The sequence below is a fragment of the Polypterus senegalus genome, chromosome 9 (genome assembly GCF_016835505.1).
Source record: "Polypterus senegalus isolate Bchr_013 chromosome 9, ASM1683550v1, whole genome shotgun sequence".
In the NCBI taxonomy this organism is placed as follows: domain Eukaryota; kingdom Metazoa; phylum Chordata; class Cladistia; order Polypteriformes; family Polypteridae; genus Polypterus; species Polypterus senegalus.
In genome coordinates, this window is record NC_053162.1 from 80,341,211 (window position 1) to 80,356,715 (window position 15,505).

Sequence of the window (15,505 nt, forward strand, 5' to 3'; positions counted from 1 at the left end):
GCCTTTAATAAGATGCATTCACAAGGAAAGGATAAAGTTAAAGCTGACAAAGTCATGTGCTTTTTTGAAAGTTTGGCTCCAGGTGAGCTTATCCAGATGTTCCTTCTTGTCAGTACTTGAGTGATCTTTATGTTCACTTCTGGATGAAATCGCAAAGTTTCTTTTAACCATTTTTGTCTCATTAACGCAGACATCCCGAGGCTTTCCCAAAATTGCAGAAGACGCTGTTGATGGCGCTGATTCTGTTTTAAAGACAGATGTGATTAGTTATGCAGCACACGCTTTTACTCTCATTGCTTTTTGGAAATCACTAATACAAATCAGCTACAGATCTGGGAATCACTGAATAGTAAAAACGTTTAATGAGGAGTGTTTTGCGCATATGGTGTAATCACCACGTCGGCTTTAGTGAAGCGTTTCTTAGCCTCTCTGATATGATCGACATGGGGTAGAATAGATACTGGATTGTTATAATACGTGCTGCCCTACGCAAAATATGCTCATCAATTTGTTACAGATTCTAGGTGAACGCGATTCCACACCAAGGAAAAAGGTGTCCCATGTAAATCGTTCATAATGTATCCAAAATATATTTGTTAACTCCGTAAGTACTATATAACTGTTTTTAACAAAGTAATTATTTAAACTTCAGGCAAGGACCATGCGCGAGCCCCAATTAGGATTGGAACTCGCGTCAGTACACCTTACAACTGCTTTTACGCTTTGAACTAAAGAAGTTCGGCAGACGAGTGACTGACCAAATCGGCTGCTGACTGCGCGGATATCAATGACGTCATTACGCCAGCGCGCCTCAAAATCACGTGACGGGTGCATTTGTAACAAGCCTCAAAGAGCAGCTTCGAGCACCGGTGCTTCGAAAGCTCGACACAGTATCGAAACCTCAGTATCGAGCGGCCAATCACTAGGCTGAGATGGCTTTCCGTAGACGTTTCATTTTGGGACACACCACTGGTAATGTGACGTCAAGGTAAGTTATGAAATTGCGTTAAGTAGAAAGGTTTTATTTTTTATTTATACTAATGTCGTTTTCAACAGAATTTTGTAGTAGTGTTCGCAGTTGACACCTTTTATGGACATATAAAGCCGTCAGTGATGAAATATAAAGTCTCTGTTGTAGTCATAATACATTAGGAGTGCGGTTTATGAGGAAAGTAAATAAGTTGGAGCTCAGTATCGTCAGCTGAATATTCAAAGACTATGTACATTCTACGTAAACCGAAGTTATTTTAACATTAATTGCAACATAAAGAGAGATGTGTTCGCGCTTACCGTTCGATCCCCGGTTCGTTCATTCTCAACCGCACTACGGAACGCAGCTAACTCACATACAATCTTACTGACCTATCTTTTTAAAAAAACGAGCAAGCCTCAAAGTTAAGTAATATCAACAGGTGGTGATATTGGTGCACCGCACTTTGTGCACAATCGCCACTCAGAAGTTTTGATACACCTCCTTTTTTTAAGCGTGCTACCTACGCGCTATATAACATGTAGTTATTTAATAAGACAATCACGTGGCGCAGGGTAATGCATAAAATCTTGCCGATAGAGGTCAGGAGCTTCAGTTAAGGTAAACATCAAACACCAGAATGGAGGAAGAATGTGATCTTAGTGATTTTGACTGTGGCATGATTGTTGATGCCAGATGGGTTCTTCAGTAACTGATAATCTCCTAGGATTTTCATGCACAGCAGTTTCTACAATTTATTCAGAATTGTGCGAAAATCAAAAACTTCCAGTGAGTGGCTGTACTGCAGATGGAAACTCCCTGTTGTTGAGTGAAGTCAGAGAAGAATGGCTTGGCTTGTTTGAGCTGACAGAAAAGCGGTGGTGGCTCAGATAACCATAATGTACAACTGTGGTGAGCAAGACTATCAGAATGTATGTTGAACTTTGGGGGAATGTTTTCTTGGCTCACTTTGGGCTTGTTAATACCATGTAATCGTTGCTTAAATGCCACTGCCTTTTTGAATATTGCTGCTGACCATGTGCATCTCTTCATGACCACAATTTACCCATCTTCTAAATGATTACTTCCAACATGATAATGCACCAGTCATCTCGGACTGGCTTCATGGACATGACAATGAGTTCACTGTTCTTCAGTGGCCTCCCCAGGTCACCGGATCTGAATACCATAGAACAACTTTGGAGTGTGGTAGAACAGACGATTTGCAGCTTGAATGTGCAGCTGACAGATTTGCAGAAACTGAGTGATGGAATCATGTCAACATGGACCAGAATCTCCAAGGATTGTTTCCAAGATCCTGTAGAATCCATGACAAAAAGAATAGAAGCTGTTTGAGAGCAAAAATCAAAGCCCTACTCTGTATATTAGTATAGTGTTCCTTTATTATATCTATGCATTTTCTTAACCTGCTTATCCAGAGCAGGGTTGTACATGATATGCTACAGTGAAGCATTTCTTTCTTTTCCTCTTTGCTGTTTACATTGTTTTATATAAATCCTCTCAGCTAGGCACCGATAACCAATACAAAAGGGTTTGAACCATGGAAAGTAATTTGAACACACCACCTCTAAAGATGTGCATCGGGTATTTTGCACCAATTAACTATCAAGATGCTATAGTTTATTATTAACAAATATTAACAAAATGTATGTAAACTTGTGACCCACTGCAATTGTGATATAGTCAATGAAAAGTGAAATACTCTCTGAACATTGCTGGAAAAAATTACTTTGGCCCTGCACACAGTAGATGTCTTAAACGATATGGCAAATTTTTAGTTTATTAGTGTAAAATCTGTGGGTTTGCTTTATCAAGTGAGATTTAAAGAATGCACCCTAAGTGTATAGAAAACTTCTGACTCTAACTGTGCATGCAGTAGATAACTCTATAAACTAATTCTATGAAAATACTACTGCATAAACAAATACATTTTTGAATATCTGTTCAAATGCTGTTTGTTTTGTCTTAATTATTGAGAAATGTGTTACTTCCCATCTGCCCTTCTACACCTAGCTCACTAATAATTTGAGGTTACAGCAGGATAAAAGTAGGAATGAACTCTGGTTTATACACCAGTCCATCACTATGCATTTTCTACTCTTTTTTTTTTGTGGCTAACTTAGAGCTGCGAAGGAACAATTTCCATGTCTCTGGGAAGTACTGTAGATGAAAGGTAGGGTAATTGAAGAAAATCCTCATGCGGGATCACATACACAAAATGATAAAACCAGACTTTAGCCTGGTTGGGAGTTCAGCCTGGGGCACTGAAGCTATCAGGTAGTATCACTAACCACTGTGCCACCATTCTTTTTTTATAATACCTGGCAAAGACAAATGAGAATAAATCTGCAGTTGGCAATTATTTTATATAAACATAGCACCATATTTAGAAAACCCATTTTGAAGTTTGAAAGATTAATTCATTTAATAAAGTAGAAATCTGTACATTTTGCCAAAATATAATGTTTAAATATTAGAAATGCCAGTCTTTAAAATCATGCATTTCTCAATTTCTCATTTATCCTTACCCACAAACTATTATTTTTGACTGTATAATTTTACATAACATATTCTTTTTTTCTGCAGTATAACATTCCAGTCTCAAAAAGTAAACAACATATTTTTGTCATAAACATTTTAATTATCTTTAATTTTGTTTGTCTATTTCAGAATGTCTATTATAGAAAAAATCAAGATTACTTTAAAAGGTTATGATGTGGGAAACAAATTTTCACACTTACCATTTAAACCTAAAGCATCAGTACTTATCCCTTTGTTTTTTAAAAAAGGAGAGGTTCATGTACTGTTGACTGTTCGGGCCAAACAAGTAAGTTTTAGTTTATTATTTTATGCTTTTTATATCAAATATGCATTTTACAGGTAATATTTGTATTTGTATAGATTGCAGAACTTTCTCAAACCTACTTAATGCAATTCCAGATTGAAGAGAGTTGGGAAATATCCTAATAGCAGTAAAGGAAAGGCAGGGCAATTTTGAAACAGTTGCTCTGCGGACACTGTTTATTTAAATTTACAAATTTCAAAAGTAAACTGTTGGCTGCATGCATTAATTGACACAATGATCAAAATCCAGTTTTGTTTCATTGAAATAAAAAAGAATCAACAGTCCCCAAGAAAAACATGTGCAATGATTTATTTCAGGGCAGGGATGGGCAGATTCAGTCCTGGAGGGTCGCAGTGGCTGCAGGTTTTTGTTCCAGTTGAATTGCTTAATAAGAAGCACTTACTGCTCAATTAACACTTCTGCTTCACTTTAGTTGTCACACTCGTTAAGATTTTAAACCCTTATTGCTTATTTTAGTCTTAAACAGCTGTAGTCTTGTTTTTTAATTGCTTCTTTTTAGCAATACGATGCAAATGACAAAAGAAACCAGCATTTCTCCATTTACTTTGTTTCCATTTACACCTCTGTATTTTTGTCATGCACTATTGGGTTTAATTAAATACTTGGAAGAAAGTGAAGAGAAAAAAGTGAAGCACTGAGAATGACTTGTGTGTTTTAGACTTCAACTCATTTGGATGATATTCTTAGAAAGGAAAAAAATCTACAGTATAATATGAGATTGACTTGACATGGCACAGTTAAAGCACTAGCAAGCCATGAAATTAAATAATTGATAAGGATTGTTTTTTAATTAAGCAACTGGGTTGGAACAAAAACCTGCAACCACTGCGGCCCTCTGGGACTGAATCTGCCCACCCGTGATTTTATTTGATGCCACCTGGCAACATGCAAAACTTTTTGTCATTCTTTTTGAAAGCTGTTGAGGCCCATTGAATTAAGGAAAGAGTAGTACCACAGTATTTAGCTCTCCAGCAGTAGACTACCTGAACTTTGAGAGATTGTCTTATGTGCTGGTATGATCAGTACACTAAAATGATCTAGTTAATTTAAGAAAAGCTTGAAGTAGCCTCTAAATATAAGTTGAGGAGACATTTACTCAGGATATGTGACTTGGCTTGAGTAGGAAAACCAACAAAGGAGAAGTGTTTTATCTCCACAGAGTAAGAGATTTTTTGAATGCAATCAAAAGTTTTAATGTTAGTTCTGTGTGATTTTTTTTTTTTAAGACAGTGAATACCAACATTTTGATATAAAGTAGTTACACTTATTAATCATGGTGCTGGAGAGTGGTGATGTGTTGCATGTTGATCAACAGATTCAAGTAAGAATTTCACTGCACCTTCCGACAATTACAGTAATCCCTCCTCGATCGCGGGGGTTGCGTTCCAGAACCCCCTGCAATAGGTGAAAATCCGCGAAGTAGAAACCATATGTTTGTATGGTTATTTTTATATATTTTAAGCCCTTATAAACTCTCCCACACTGTTTATAAATATTCCCCGCAGAGTTATACAGCATAATCCCTTTGTATTCTCTTAGATATTAGGTAAGATTCATTAAAATTATGTATATAAACACACTGTTTATATACAGTAAAACCTAAATATTATTTTAAAGATATTGAGTGTCTCCGATATCACATATGTTACAGCCATTATGATAGACAGGCCACCAGCAATAAATACGTACAATGCAAGAAAAATTGTCTACAGTAAGTGTGTGTACAGTGACACTAAATGTACGTACATGTACTAAGTACTGTAAGTAGAAAATTAATTATGGTTACTCACCAACAATGACACGATGACTTGTCCGATAACAATGAGTTTTATTTTACTGCACAACAAAGGAGAGCGTTACAGCCCTTAAAAGAGCCACTTCAGGTGATTGTGTAGCACTGCCGTTGTTCTTCTTCAATCCAAATCCCTAAAGCAGATTCCATCCAGACTACTGCCTTCTTACATCCACTTACAACTCGTTTTGCACCCTGGTTAAAAGGACACTGCGGCCGTAGATCTTATATTCCTTTCCTACTTTTTAAATAAAAAGAATCGTAGCCTTTAACAAATCAAAAACGTTTACCTTTTTGGCAATTGTTAACATCTTCCGTTTGCGCTTGGGCACGGCCCCTGAAGCAGTAGCAGATCGTTTTGGAGCCATAATGAAGGGCTTGACTATGCACAAAGATAAACACAAAAGAGCACAACTCTTTACACAGCGAAACACGTTGATGCTGAATGAGCGAGACGAGACTTCCTGGTTAACACTGCATTCAGCAGGCAGGAACTTAACTGCGTGCTCTGATTGGTTAGCTTCTCAGTCAGGAGAACTTAACTGCGTGCTCTGATTGGTTAGCTTTTCAGTCATCCGCCAATAGCGTACCTTGTATGAAATCAACTGGGCAAACCAACTGAGGAAGCATGTACAGGAAGTAAAAAGACACATTGTCCGCAGAACCCGCAAAGCAGCGAAAAATCTGCATTATATATTTAGTTATGTTTTCGTATAAAATCCGCGATAGAGTGAAGCCGCGAAAGTCGAAGCGCGATATAGCGAGGGATTACTGTATTACCTTACAAACCTGCAGTATTTGCTTTATCATATTCCGTTTATGTAAAGGATTTAGGTTGTTTTTTTTTTAAATCACGTTAACTTAGATGAAGTGTTTTTTTTGTCATTCTTCATATTTATTTGATCATAATATAATATTTTCCAACTTGCTTCATCTTTATCCAGGTATTTAGTACTATTTAAAATGTATAATTTTGACATTTTTTATTAAATGCATATCAGTTGTATGTTAAAATGGAAATTGCTTCTAGTTAAAGCATTTTGCTGGTGAAATATGTTTTCCTGGTGGAAAATCTGATCCTGTGGATAATAATGAAATAGACACAGCTCTGAGAGAAGCAGAAGAAGAAATAGGGCTTCCACGTGAGAAAGTGAATGTGATCTGCAGACTTGTTCCAATAATTACCAAGGTAAGTATATTAAAATTTTCTTTCATTAATGATTAGACACCAAAACTTTCTTCATCTTGTAAAGTCTGCAGGAATGATTTCACATTACAGATTGTCAGCTACCTCATGTTTAATTAATTAGGGAAAATTTCGTGAAAATGCAGGACTTCTCTCCTTTGCATTTTACTCTTAGTGGCTAGTTTATCAGGTACACCTTTATATCTGGTACTGGGTAAGGATCTCTTTGGACTTCAGAACAGCCTCAATTCTTCAAGGCATAGATTAAACTATGTGTGGAAACAATTCTTTGGAGATGTTGGTTCATGCTGACACAATAGCATAACACAGTTCATTCAGATTTATTTCAGGAAGTTATTTAATGTTGTGAACTGTTCCATGTTATCCCAGATTCCTTTATTGGATTTAGACCTGGTGACTGTCAGGTCATTGGATTAAACTGTTACTGTTAAGCTTATTGAACTAGATGGAGATGATGCATGCTTTGTGAGATCGCACATTATTTTGTTGTAAGTATCTTCTTGAAAAGGGTAGATTCTGACTATAGAGAGATGTGCATAGTCAGCATGTTTGCTTAGGTATGTTGTGGCTTTGAAATGACACTAAGCCAGTTTTAAGAGGCCTAAAAAATGCAAGAAAACATACAGCACACCATTACAAGAGGAATTCATGTTTTTTACATCAAACCCTGACCCTACCATCTGCATGTCACATTGGAAATTAAGATGTGTTATACCAGATGGTATTGTTCCACGCTCCAGACATACATGTATGGTGGTCATGGACTCAATGTAGTCTCATCAGCATGTTGACCATGTCTGTATGTTACACTGCATGTACCTTTGACTCTTAAAATCTTGATATATTTACACTTAATAGAGTCACAATGGATATATCAACGACTGTACAATTTTGCCTAGAAAATGTGCCTTTGAGTAGGACAGGTTTTAGCACTGATGCCTCACATTTTGCATTAGACTAGGTTTAAATTCTGGCCCATGATAAAATTTTTCCACAATTTGTTATGTTACAGCCTTATTCCAAAATGGATTAAATTCATTTTTTCCTCAGAATTCTACACACAACACCCCATAATGACAACGTGAAAAAGTTGATTGGGCATGATTTGGAAAGGCACACACCTGTCTATATAAGGTCCCACAGTTGACAGTTCATGTCAGAACACAAATCAAGCATGAAGTCAAAGGAATTGTCTGTAGACCTCCGAGACAGGATTGTCTCAAGGCACAAATCTGAGGAAGGTTACAGAAAAATTTCTGCTGCTTTGAAGGTCGCAATGAGCACAGTGGCCTCCATCATCCGTAAGTGGAAGAAGTTTGAAACCACCAGGACTCTTCCTAGAGCTGGCCGGCCATCTAAACTGAGCGACCGGGAGAGAAGAGCCTTAGTCAGGGAGGTGACCAAGAACCCGATGGTCACTCTGTCAGAGCTCCAGAGGTCCTCTGTGGAGAGAGGAGAACCTTCCAGAAGGACAGCCATCTCTGCAGCAATCCACTAATCAGGCCTGTATAGTAGAGTGGCCAGACAGAAGCCACTCCTTAGTAAAAGGCACATGGCAGCCAGCCTGGAGTTTGCAAAAAGGCACCTGAAGGACTCTCAGACCATGAGAAACAAAATTCTCTGGTCTGATGAGACAAAGATTGAATTCTTTGGTGTGAATGCCAGGTGTCACATTTGGAGGAAACTAGGCACCGCTCATCCCCAGGCCAATACCATCTCTACAGTGAAGCATGGTGGTGGCAGCATCATGCTGTGGGGATGTTTTTCAGCGGCAGGAACTGGGAGACTAGTCAGGATAAAGGGAAAGATGATTGCAGCAATGTACAGAGACATCCTGGATGAAAACCTACTCTGGAGCGCTCTTGACCTCAGACTGGGGCGACGGTTCATCTTTCAGCAGGACAACGACCCTAAGCACACAGCCAAGATATCAAAGGAGTGGCTTCAGGACAACTCTGTGAATGTCCTTGAGTGGCCCAGCCAGAGCCCAGACTTGAATCCAATTGAACATCTCTGGAGAGATCTTAAAATGGCTGTGCACCGATGCTTCCCATCCAACCTGATGGAGCTTGAGAGGTGCTGTAAAGAGGAATGGGCAAAACTGGCCAATGACAAGTGTGCCAGTCTTGTGGCATCATATTCAAAAAGACTTGAGGCTGTAATTGCTACCAAAAGTGCATCGAAAAAGTATTGAGCAAAGGGTTTGAATACTTATGTACATGTGATTCTCAGTTTTTTTATTTTTAATAAATTGGCAAAAAATGAAGTAAATTTTTTTTCACTTTGTCATTATGGGGTGTTGTGTGTAGAATTCTGAGGAAAAAAATGAATTTTAGTCCATTTTGGAATAAGACTGTAACATAACAGAATGTGAAAAAAGTGATGCGCTATGAATACTTTCCGGATGCACTTTACATGACATTACAAATGAACTTGCAACAAATGAAAACAAAACTACCAGTGCCATCTTATACATGTTTGAATTGTACAGCCTTCCTTTGACTTGTTGCAGTGCGATCCTGCAGCATGACCTTGTGCAGGATGAAGTTCTGTTTGCTGTAATCTGCTGCTAATGTAGTCTCATGCATATTTGTTGTGAGTCAAAATAATGTGGACTTTATTTGTATTGTTATTATTCATCCACCCCCACAATTAAAATCTAGTGCCCTTTGCTAAATTTGCCCTGCCCACCTACCTTGCTGTACATGTAATTTTCAAAGCCTCCAAAAGAGTATTAATGCGAATTAAATTTTAGTTTTTAGATTCAGATTAGACAATGCAGTTAGTGGAGTAGTCCATTAAAAAACACGTAAGTTAAGATGAGTTTTTAAGTATGATTTGAATGGGCTCACAGATCAAGCTACATGAGCAGAGCTATAAAGAGAGTGCCAGAAAGAAGCCAGAAAGCTAAACAAACGTCCTTTAAAAAAAGATCAATTAAATCATAATCAGCATATGTGCAGTGAACAGTTGGTTGTAAAAGTGCATTTTCTTTTTTGATAATGTATAATGAAAATACAATTAGGTCACAACTACTTGAAGATTATTTACCAAAAAAAAAAGGGATCTTTTTCGGATATTTAGACACCATCATTTAAGGAGAGCTGTAATTTGTCATTACCTTTTTATATCTTTCCTGTGCTTCATCCCAAATATATGGCATTTAACAAGTACGACTATTGTGCTTTATGCACAAAATAAATGATTGTAAAGAACAGATGATATATAATTAATTATTTTGTACTTGTTTTCGTATTAGGTGTTGGGCAAAGAAATACCACTTAATTATATAGACTTTGCACTTGGATGCATGGATAGATAGTGAAAGTAGGGGTAACTCAAACATTATTTTAAAAGTATTAGTATCTTTTTTTTATGATTATTCCAGTTATTATCACATTTGACTCAGTTTTTTACTATTAAAGTGATAAAGATGTAGCAGCCAAATGTAACAGCCAATTATTTAACCCTGTGGGCTAAATATATGCAATTTTCAAAATTAGATATGCACAGTTTGTTGGTCATCCAGGTGTTGAATGTGTACACAACTACTGTGGAAGTGCGCCCCATCACTACATTGAAACTAAGAAATTTAGTCTGTTCATTTACGATCTCTTTCTCCTGCAGGTGGTTCATAGAATGTGAAAGAAAACTCGTAAATAATAATTTAACATTGTGTACTACATGAGTTTGAATTTAGAAATTCACTGAAGTATACCAGAACCGTACAACGGCAGTTCTGTGTAGCCAGTTAATAATCTGGTGTCCCCAAAAAATTGAATATAGAGCGCACAATATATTCACATTAAGTATTGAATGTTGGAACAAATCAATGTGTTGATTTTTTCCCAACAGTAGGAATAAGCCAAAGGACTAATGGACTAAACTGTATACTAACTTGTGATTTATCATGATTCACGATATTTGGCTATAGCATAATAATAGGTTTGTACAAGGACATTTTTTTATGGTATATGAAAGCTAATGCAATTCTGGATCAAGCATGTTAAGCAGTTTTAATGTCAATTAATATATTGCTATTACTTTTTGAGTTAATTCTGGTATTACTCCATGAATTGTCTTAAATGTTTAATTAGTGTTTGGATATCCCTATTATTCATTCAGCATGATGGCTTAGATTATGCCATACGTCTACTATAGTCTATAAAAATGTCACCTGTGTTTTGTTTTGATCCCTGATTGATTTTTATTTATATATGTACATATGTTAATAGGCTGGAACATTGGTAACTCCAGTGGTCGCCTTTATTGAAGAAAAGTTTCAAGCCCGGCCCAACCCAGATGAAGTGAGTGATGTATTTTCTGTGCCTCTCGCCTACTTTCTGGATACAACAGACCATGACAGACAATTCCTCCCAAGACAAACCAGTCAGAAATTACAAGAGTATTTGGATTTTTTCACATACCAGGATCCAGAAACAAACAAGTCCTATTTAATCTGGGGTCTAACTGCTAGTTTGGCTTTGATTGTTGCCTGGTTAACCTTTGGGACGAAACCCAGTTTTGTATCAGCCTTTGACGTTAATGATATGCTGACCCATTTGGAAGCAAAGCTTAAAACACACCTGCAAAGCAACCTATGATATAATTACACATTAACAGTACTAATTGACAATGGAAATGACCAAATTTTGGATTGAAACTGAATTCTTGCACATGTATGAGGAAGAAAATCATATATTCCAAGAGTGTGTAGCCCTTAATGAAGAAATAATGTAACTGATTATGTCTGCTTTTCTTTGCAGAAATAAAATATTTCCAATATGTTTGCCAAATTGTGTAGAGAATATCATGTAAGGTATGAATTTAATCAGTCTTCTGCTTTATTTTATCTTCTATGTGTGCCCTCTCTTTTAAATACTAATGCTTTTCAAGAGGTCTTGTGATTAATTTAAATCATACAGTATATAAACTTTGTATGTGTATTGTGAATTCTGTAAAATATATATGAATAAAACTTTCATTGTCTCTCTGTGTTGCCAGCATTTATTGTATTGATTACATAACAATAAAGCACAATTTACTTTACTGCACAATGGTTAATACCAAGCACTGTAATATATAAAGCATTATTTCATTAGAGGGAAAAGCCATTTATACTTTATATTTTTAATGATATTTTATACCTTACGTCAGGCATCATGTTAATGAGGCAAACTATTCAAATACATTACAAATTAGCGATATTTTGTGTTTTTAAAAAATGTTATGTTTCATTAAATTGGAATAAACATGTTCTGTGCTTGCAATAAGTGCAAGACTACTATGTGAGTAGTATTGTACTAAATAATGCATAACAAAGAGTAAGTATTCAGTGCAGAGTAGAATGATTATGAATAGACATTATTAAAGAGATAATTTTTATCTACTGTGAATAATTCACTAAATATCACTAGGGGACACTGTTAGCATTCATTTTATCCAAAGTGGCTTTGAATATCTTGAAACATAACTGCAATGTCTTTGTATACTTAGACAGATAGCAAGATAGGTTGATAGATAGATAGACACATTCACTATAATCTGAACACACACCAGAATGACTAAAAAGGAAGAAAAACAACAGAAAGAAAAACTTCTGAGTCGGCAATGAGAAGTAAAGCATTACGCAGACATATTGCTGTTGATATAAGGGAACTCCGGTAGCATCTTTTGCTGAATAATTGACTGAAAGTTCTCAGTATTAGTGGGGTCAGAGAGGGGAGGTACAGCATTGTTCATAATGGCATCAAGTTTTGTTTTTTCTATAAATTCTGTCCTTTACTACCCCACTCCAGAGAGTCCAGAGTGTGTCCTATAACTGAGCCTGCCTTTTTAATTAGGTTGTTTCTTTGGTTGTAAAATTCAAAACTTGTTGATAGATAGATACACTCCTACTGAATAATTTGTTGGCTAAAAGTACATAATGATTGTGTTTAACAGAGAGAATGTGCAGTATTGTTCATAATGGCCATCAGTTTCAACTTCATTCTTTCCTTCACTACTACCTCCAGCATGCTGAGAGTAGCCATATAACTGAGTCTGTTATATTAATTCGCTGAAGTGTGCAGGGTAAACAGAAAAGAAGTTATGACCGTTCCGTGTAGTGCTCCAGTGCTGCTAATGTCAACACCACAGACACGTTCCTTGAGCCTAACATCCTATGTTCTGCCTGACAGATAGTACACAATCTTTGACACCATAGTCTCGTCTACCTGCACATCCTTGAGCTTTCTGCTAAACAGGGGTGGCTGGAGGGTACTGAAGGCACTTTCAAAATCAAAAAAACATAATCCTCAAAGCACTTCCAGTTTTGTCTAAATGGGTAATAAATCCTGAATATATACAGTATACATATATTTCTAGTCAGTATACTGGCTCTCAGTCACAACATGCAGTAGTGGATCAGTACCTTTGTATATGGAGGCAGTCTTGAGGTCCTACAGGGTACATGTCTTCTCATCCAATTAAGTTTGCTAATGAATGGCATCTGGTAATATAACCCTCTATATAGCACTTGTGAACGGGACCCGGACACAGACAGACGGGCATTGTTTGTTCCACTACACACACGTTTATTTACACCTATGTACAAATAGTTTTAGTGCACGAACCCAGTGACTCCAGCACTGATTCCCCAAAGTCCGGGCCTTTCCCAATCTGTTTCAGGCCGCCTCCAGTCCTCTCTCCAGCTCCGTCCTTCTTCCACCCGACACCCGAATGCTTCCCGGCATTCCTCCATGGACACGTCCCAGTGTGGCGGAAGTGCCGGCTGAGCACCCGGAAGCCCTCCGGGTGTCTCCTGTCTTCTTCCCCCCAGCACTTCCTGGTGTGGCGGAAGTGCTGGGCTCCAGGATTCTTCAGGCACCGGGGCGCTGCCTGGTGGTGGCCACAGGCCCCTACAGGGTTGGGCTTCCAAGCCCCCTACCCGAAGCCACCAACAAAACCAGGGCGGTCGCCTCCTCGTGGTCGGGAGGAGGCACCAGCCCTCCGCCAGTCCCCACGGGCGTCCCGGCTAGGCTCCACCCCCAGCCGCCTGTGACACACTAAGTCTCAATCCAGACTCTTTTCTTATATAGCTCTAAGCTGCTGGAAGGAGCTGTCCACTTGCAAAGGAAATTCTGATCTCCTCAATGTGTTTAAGAAGCTTTTGAAGACTGTCTTGTTCAGTGAACATCTTTCTAATTAAAAATGTTTCTAAATGAAAATGGTTTTGATGCTAGGTTCATAATAGTTAACTAATAGAGTAACTAGTTTTGTGATGTTCCGTTTCATTTGGAGCTCTTCACTTGTGTTGGACAATTTTATAACCTTGTTCAGTAATTACTTGTTCCTAAACAGTCCCAAACTAATATTTACTCAATTATTTTGGCCTTTTTATTAGGATAAAATTTGGTTCTTGCAGGACTGAACCTGAAAACCACTGAGTTACAGTACTGTGTATAAATTATTAATGGGACATCCACTAATACAAATTGCAATATTGAGTTTGTAAGTATGCTACTGTTATCACTAGGGATTTTACTTGAGCCATCCTTGGACTCAAATAAAACTAGGAAGACCAGAATAAACAAAAAGAAAAGGTTTCTATTAAGATAAAGTAAATACAACTTTTAACAGCTTGGTGGCAACATGAGTAAAGATTTTAATTCTGTGCACAATTATTGTCTGTGTAAACTTTATGCATTCTATTCATATTTGCTTTACATTTCCTCAGGGTACTCTGTTTTTCCTCAAACAACTCAAAAGACATGAAGATCATAATTGGCAATTCAGAATTGGCTTTGTGTGAGTATGTGTGTGTGAATGAACTCTGCTGAGTCCAGGCTAAGTTTCTGTCTTGTGCACTATGCTGCCAGGACAGGCTCTGTGACCCAGAATCGTGTTAGGGGGATTTGTGAAAGGTATTTAATGTTATAAATATATCGATAAGCCACAACATTAAAGCCACTGACAGGTGAAGTGAATAACATTGATTATCTTGTTATGTCACCTAGGAAAGTGTGGGATTTATTAGACAGCAAGCAAACAGTCAGTTTTTGAAGGCGATGTTTTGGAAGCTAGAAAAATAGGTAACTGTAAGGATCTGAGCGACTTTGACAAGGGCCAAATTGTGATCAGAGCATCTCCAAAATGGTCAGTCTTATGGGTTGTTCTCTGTGTGTAGTGGCCTTTTTATAACTTCATTTTAATCATAATTTAACTTAATCCTGATACTCTGTATGTTCAATTCATCATAACAACTATTCATGGTGGCTCTAAAATCGGTACTGACCCCTACTCTCTTTTCTGTTTCTTTTTCCGGTTTCTTTGTGGTGGTGCCCTGCGCCACCTCCACCTACTCAAAGCTTCATGATGCTCCAACAATGATGGACGGATTAAAAGGAAGAAGTCTACGTGACCATCATCATCATCAAGCCCTTCCGTGAGAATCCTAAATCCAAAGAGGACTGTTTCATTGATGTTAGGTAGAATGCCCAGAGGGGACTGGGCGGTCTCATGGTCTGGAATCCCTACAGATTTTATTTTTCTCCAGCCGTCTGGAGTTTTTTTTTTTCTGTCCCCTGGCCATTGAACCTTACTCTTATTCGATGTTAATGTTGATTTATTTTTTATAATTATGTCTTTCATTTTTCTATTCTTTAATAT

The 15,505-nt window shown here is 37.5% G+C and overlaps 1 protein-coding gene across 2 annotated transcripts; it reads left to right on the plus strand.

Moving 5' to 3' along the window:
• Window positions 1-825: 825 nt before the first annotated feature.
• nudt7 (nudix (nucleoside diphosphate linked moiety X)-type motif 7) lies at window positions 826-15,099 on the plus strand. Of its 2 annotated transcripts, XR_005634902.1 has the most exons (5): window positions 826-988; window positions 3,662-3,818; window positions 6,680-6,838; window positions 11,092-11,675; window positions 14,574-15,099. XR_005634902.1 is itself a non-coding variant. In XM_039763353.1 (4 exons), exons 1-4 carry the CDS (start codon window positions 933-935, stop codon window positions 11,458-11,460), a joined length of 741 nt encoding a protein of 246 aa, XP_039619287.1. In that variant the 5' UTR covers window positions 826-932; the 3' UTR covers window positions 11,461-11,847. The 2 variants fall into 2 exon arrangements, 1 of the variants encoding a protein (XP_039619287.1); XM_039763353.1 differs by lacking the exon at window positions 14,574-15,099 and having other exon boundaries at window positions 11,092-11,847.
• The last annotated feature ends 406 nt before the right edge of the window (window positions 15,100-15,505 follow it).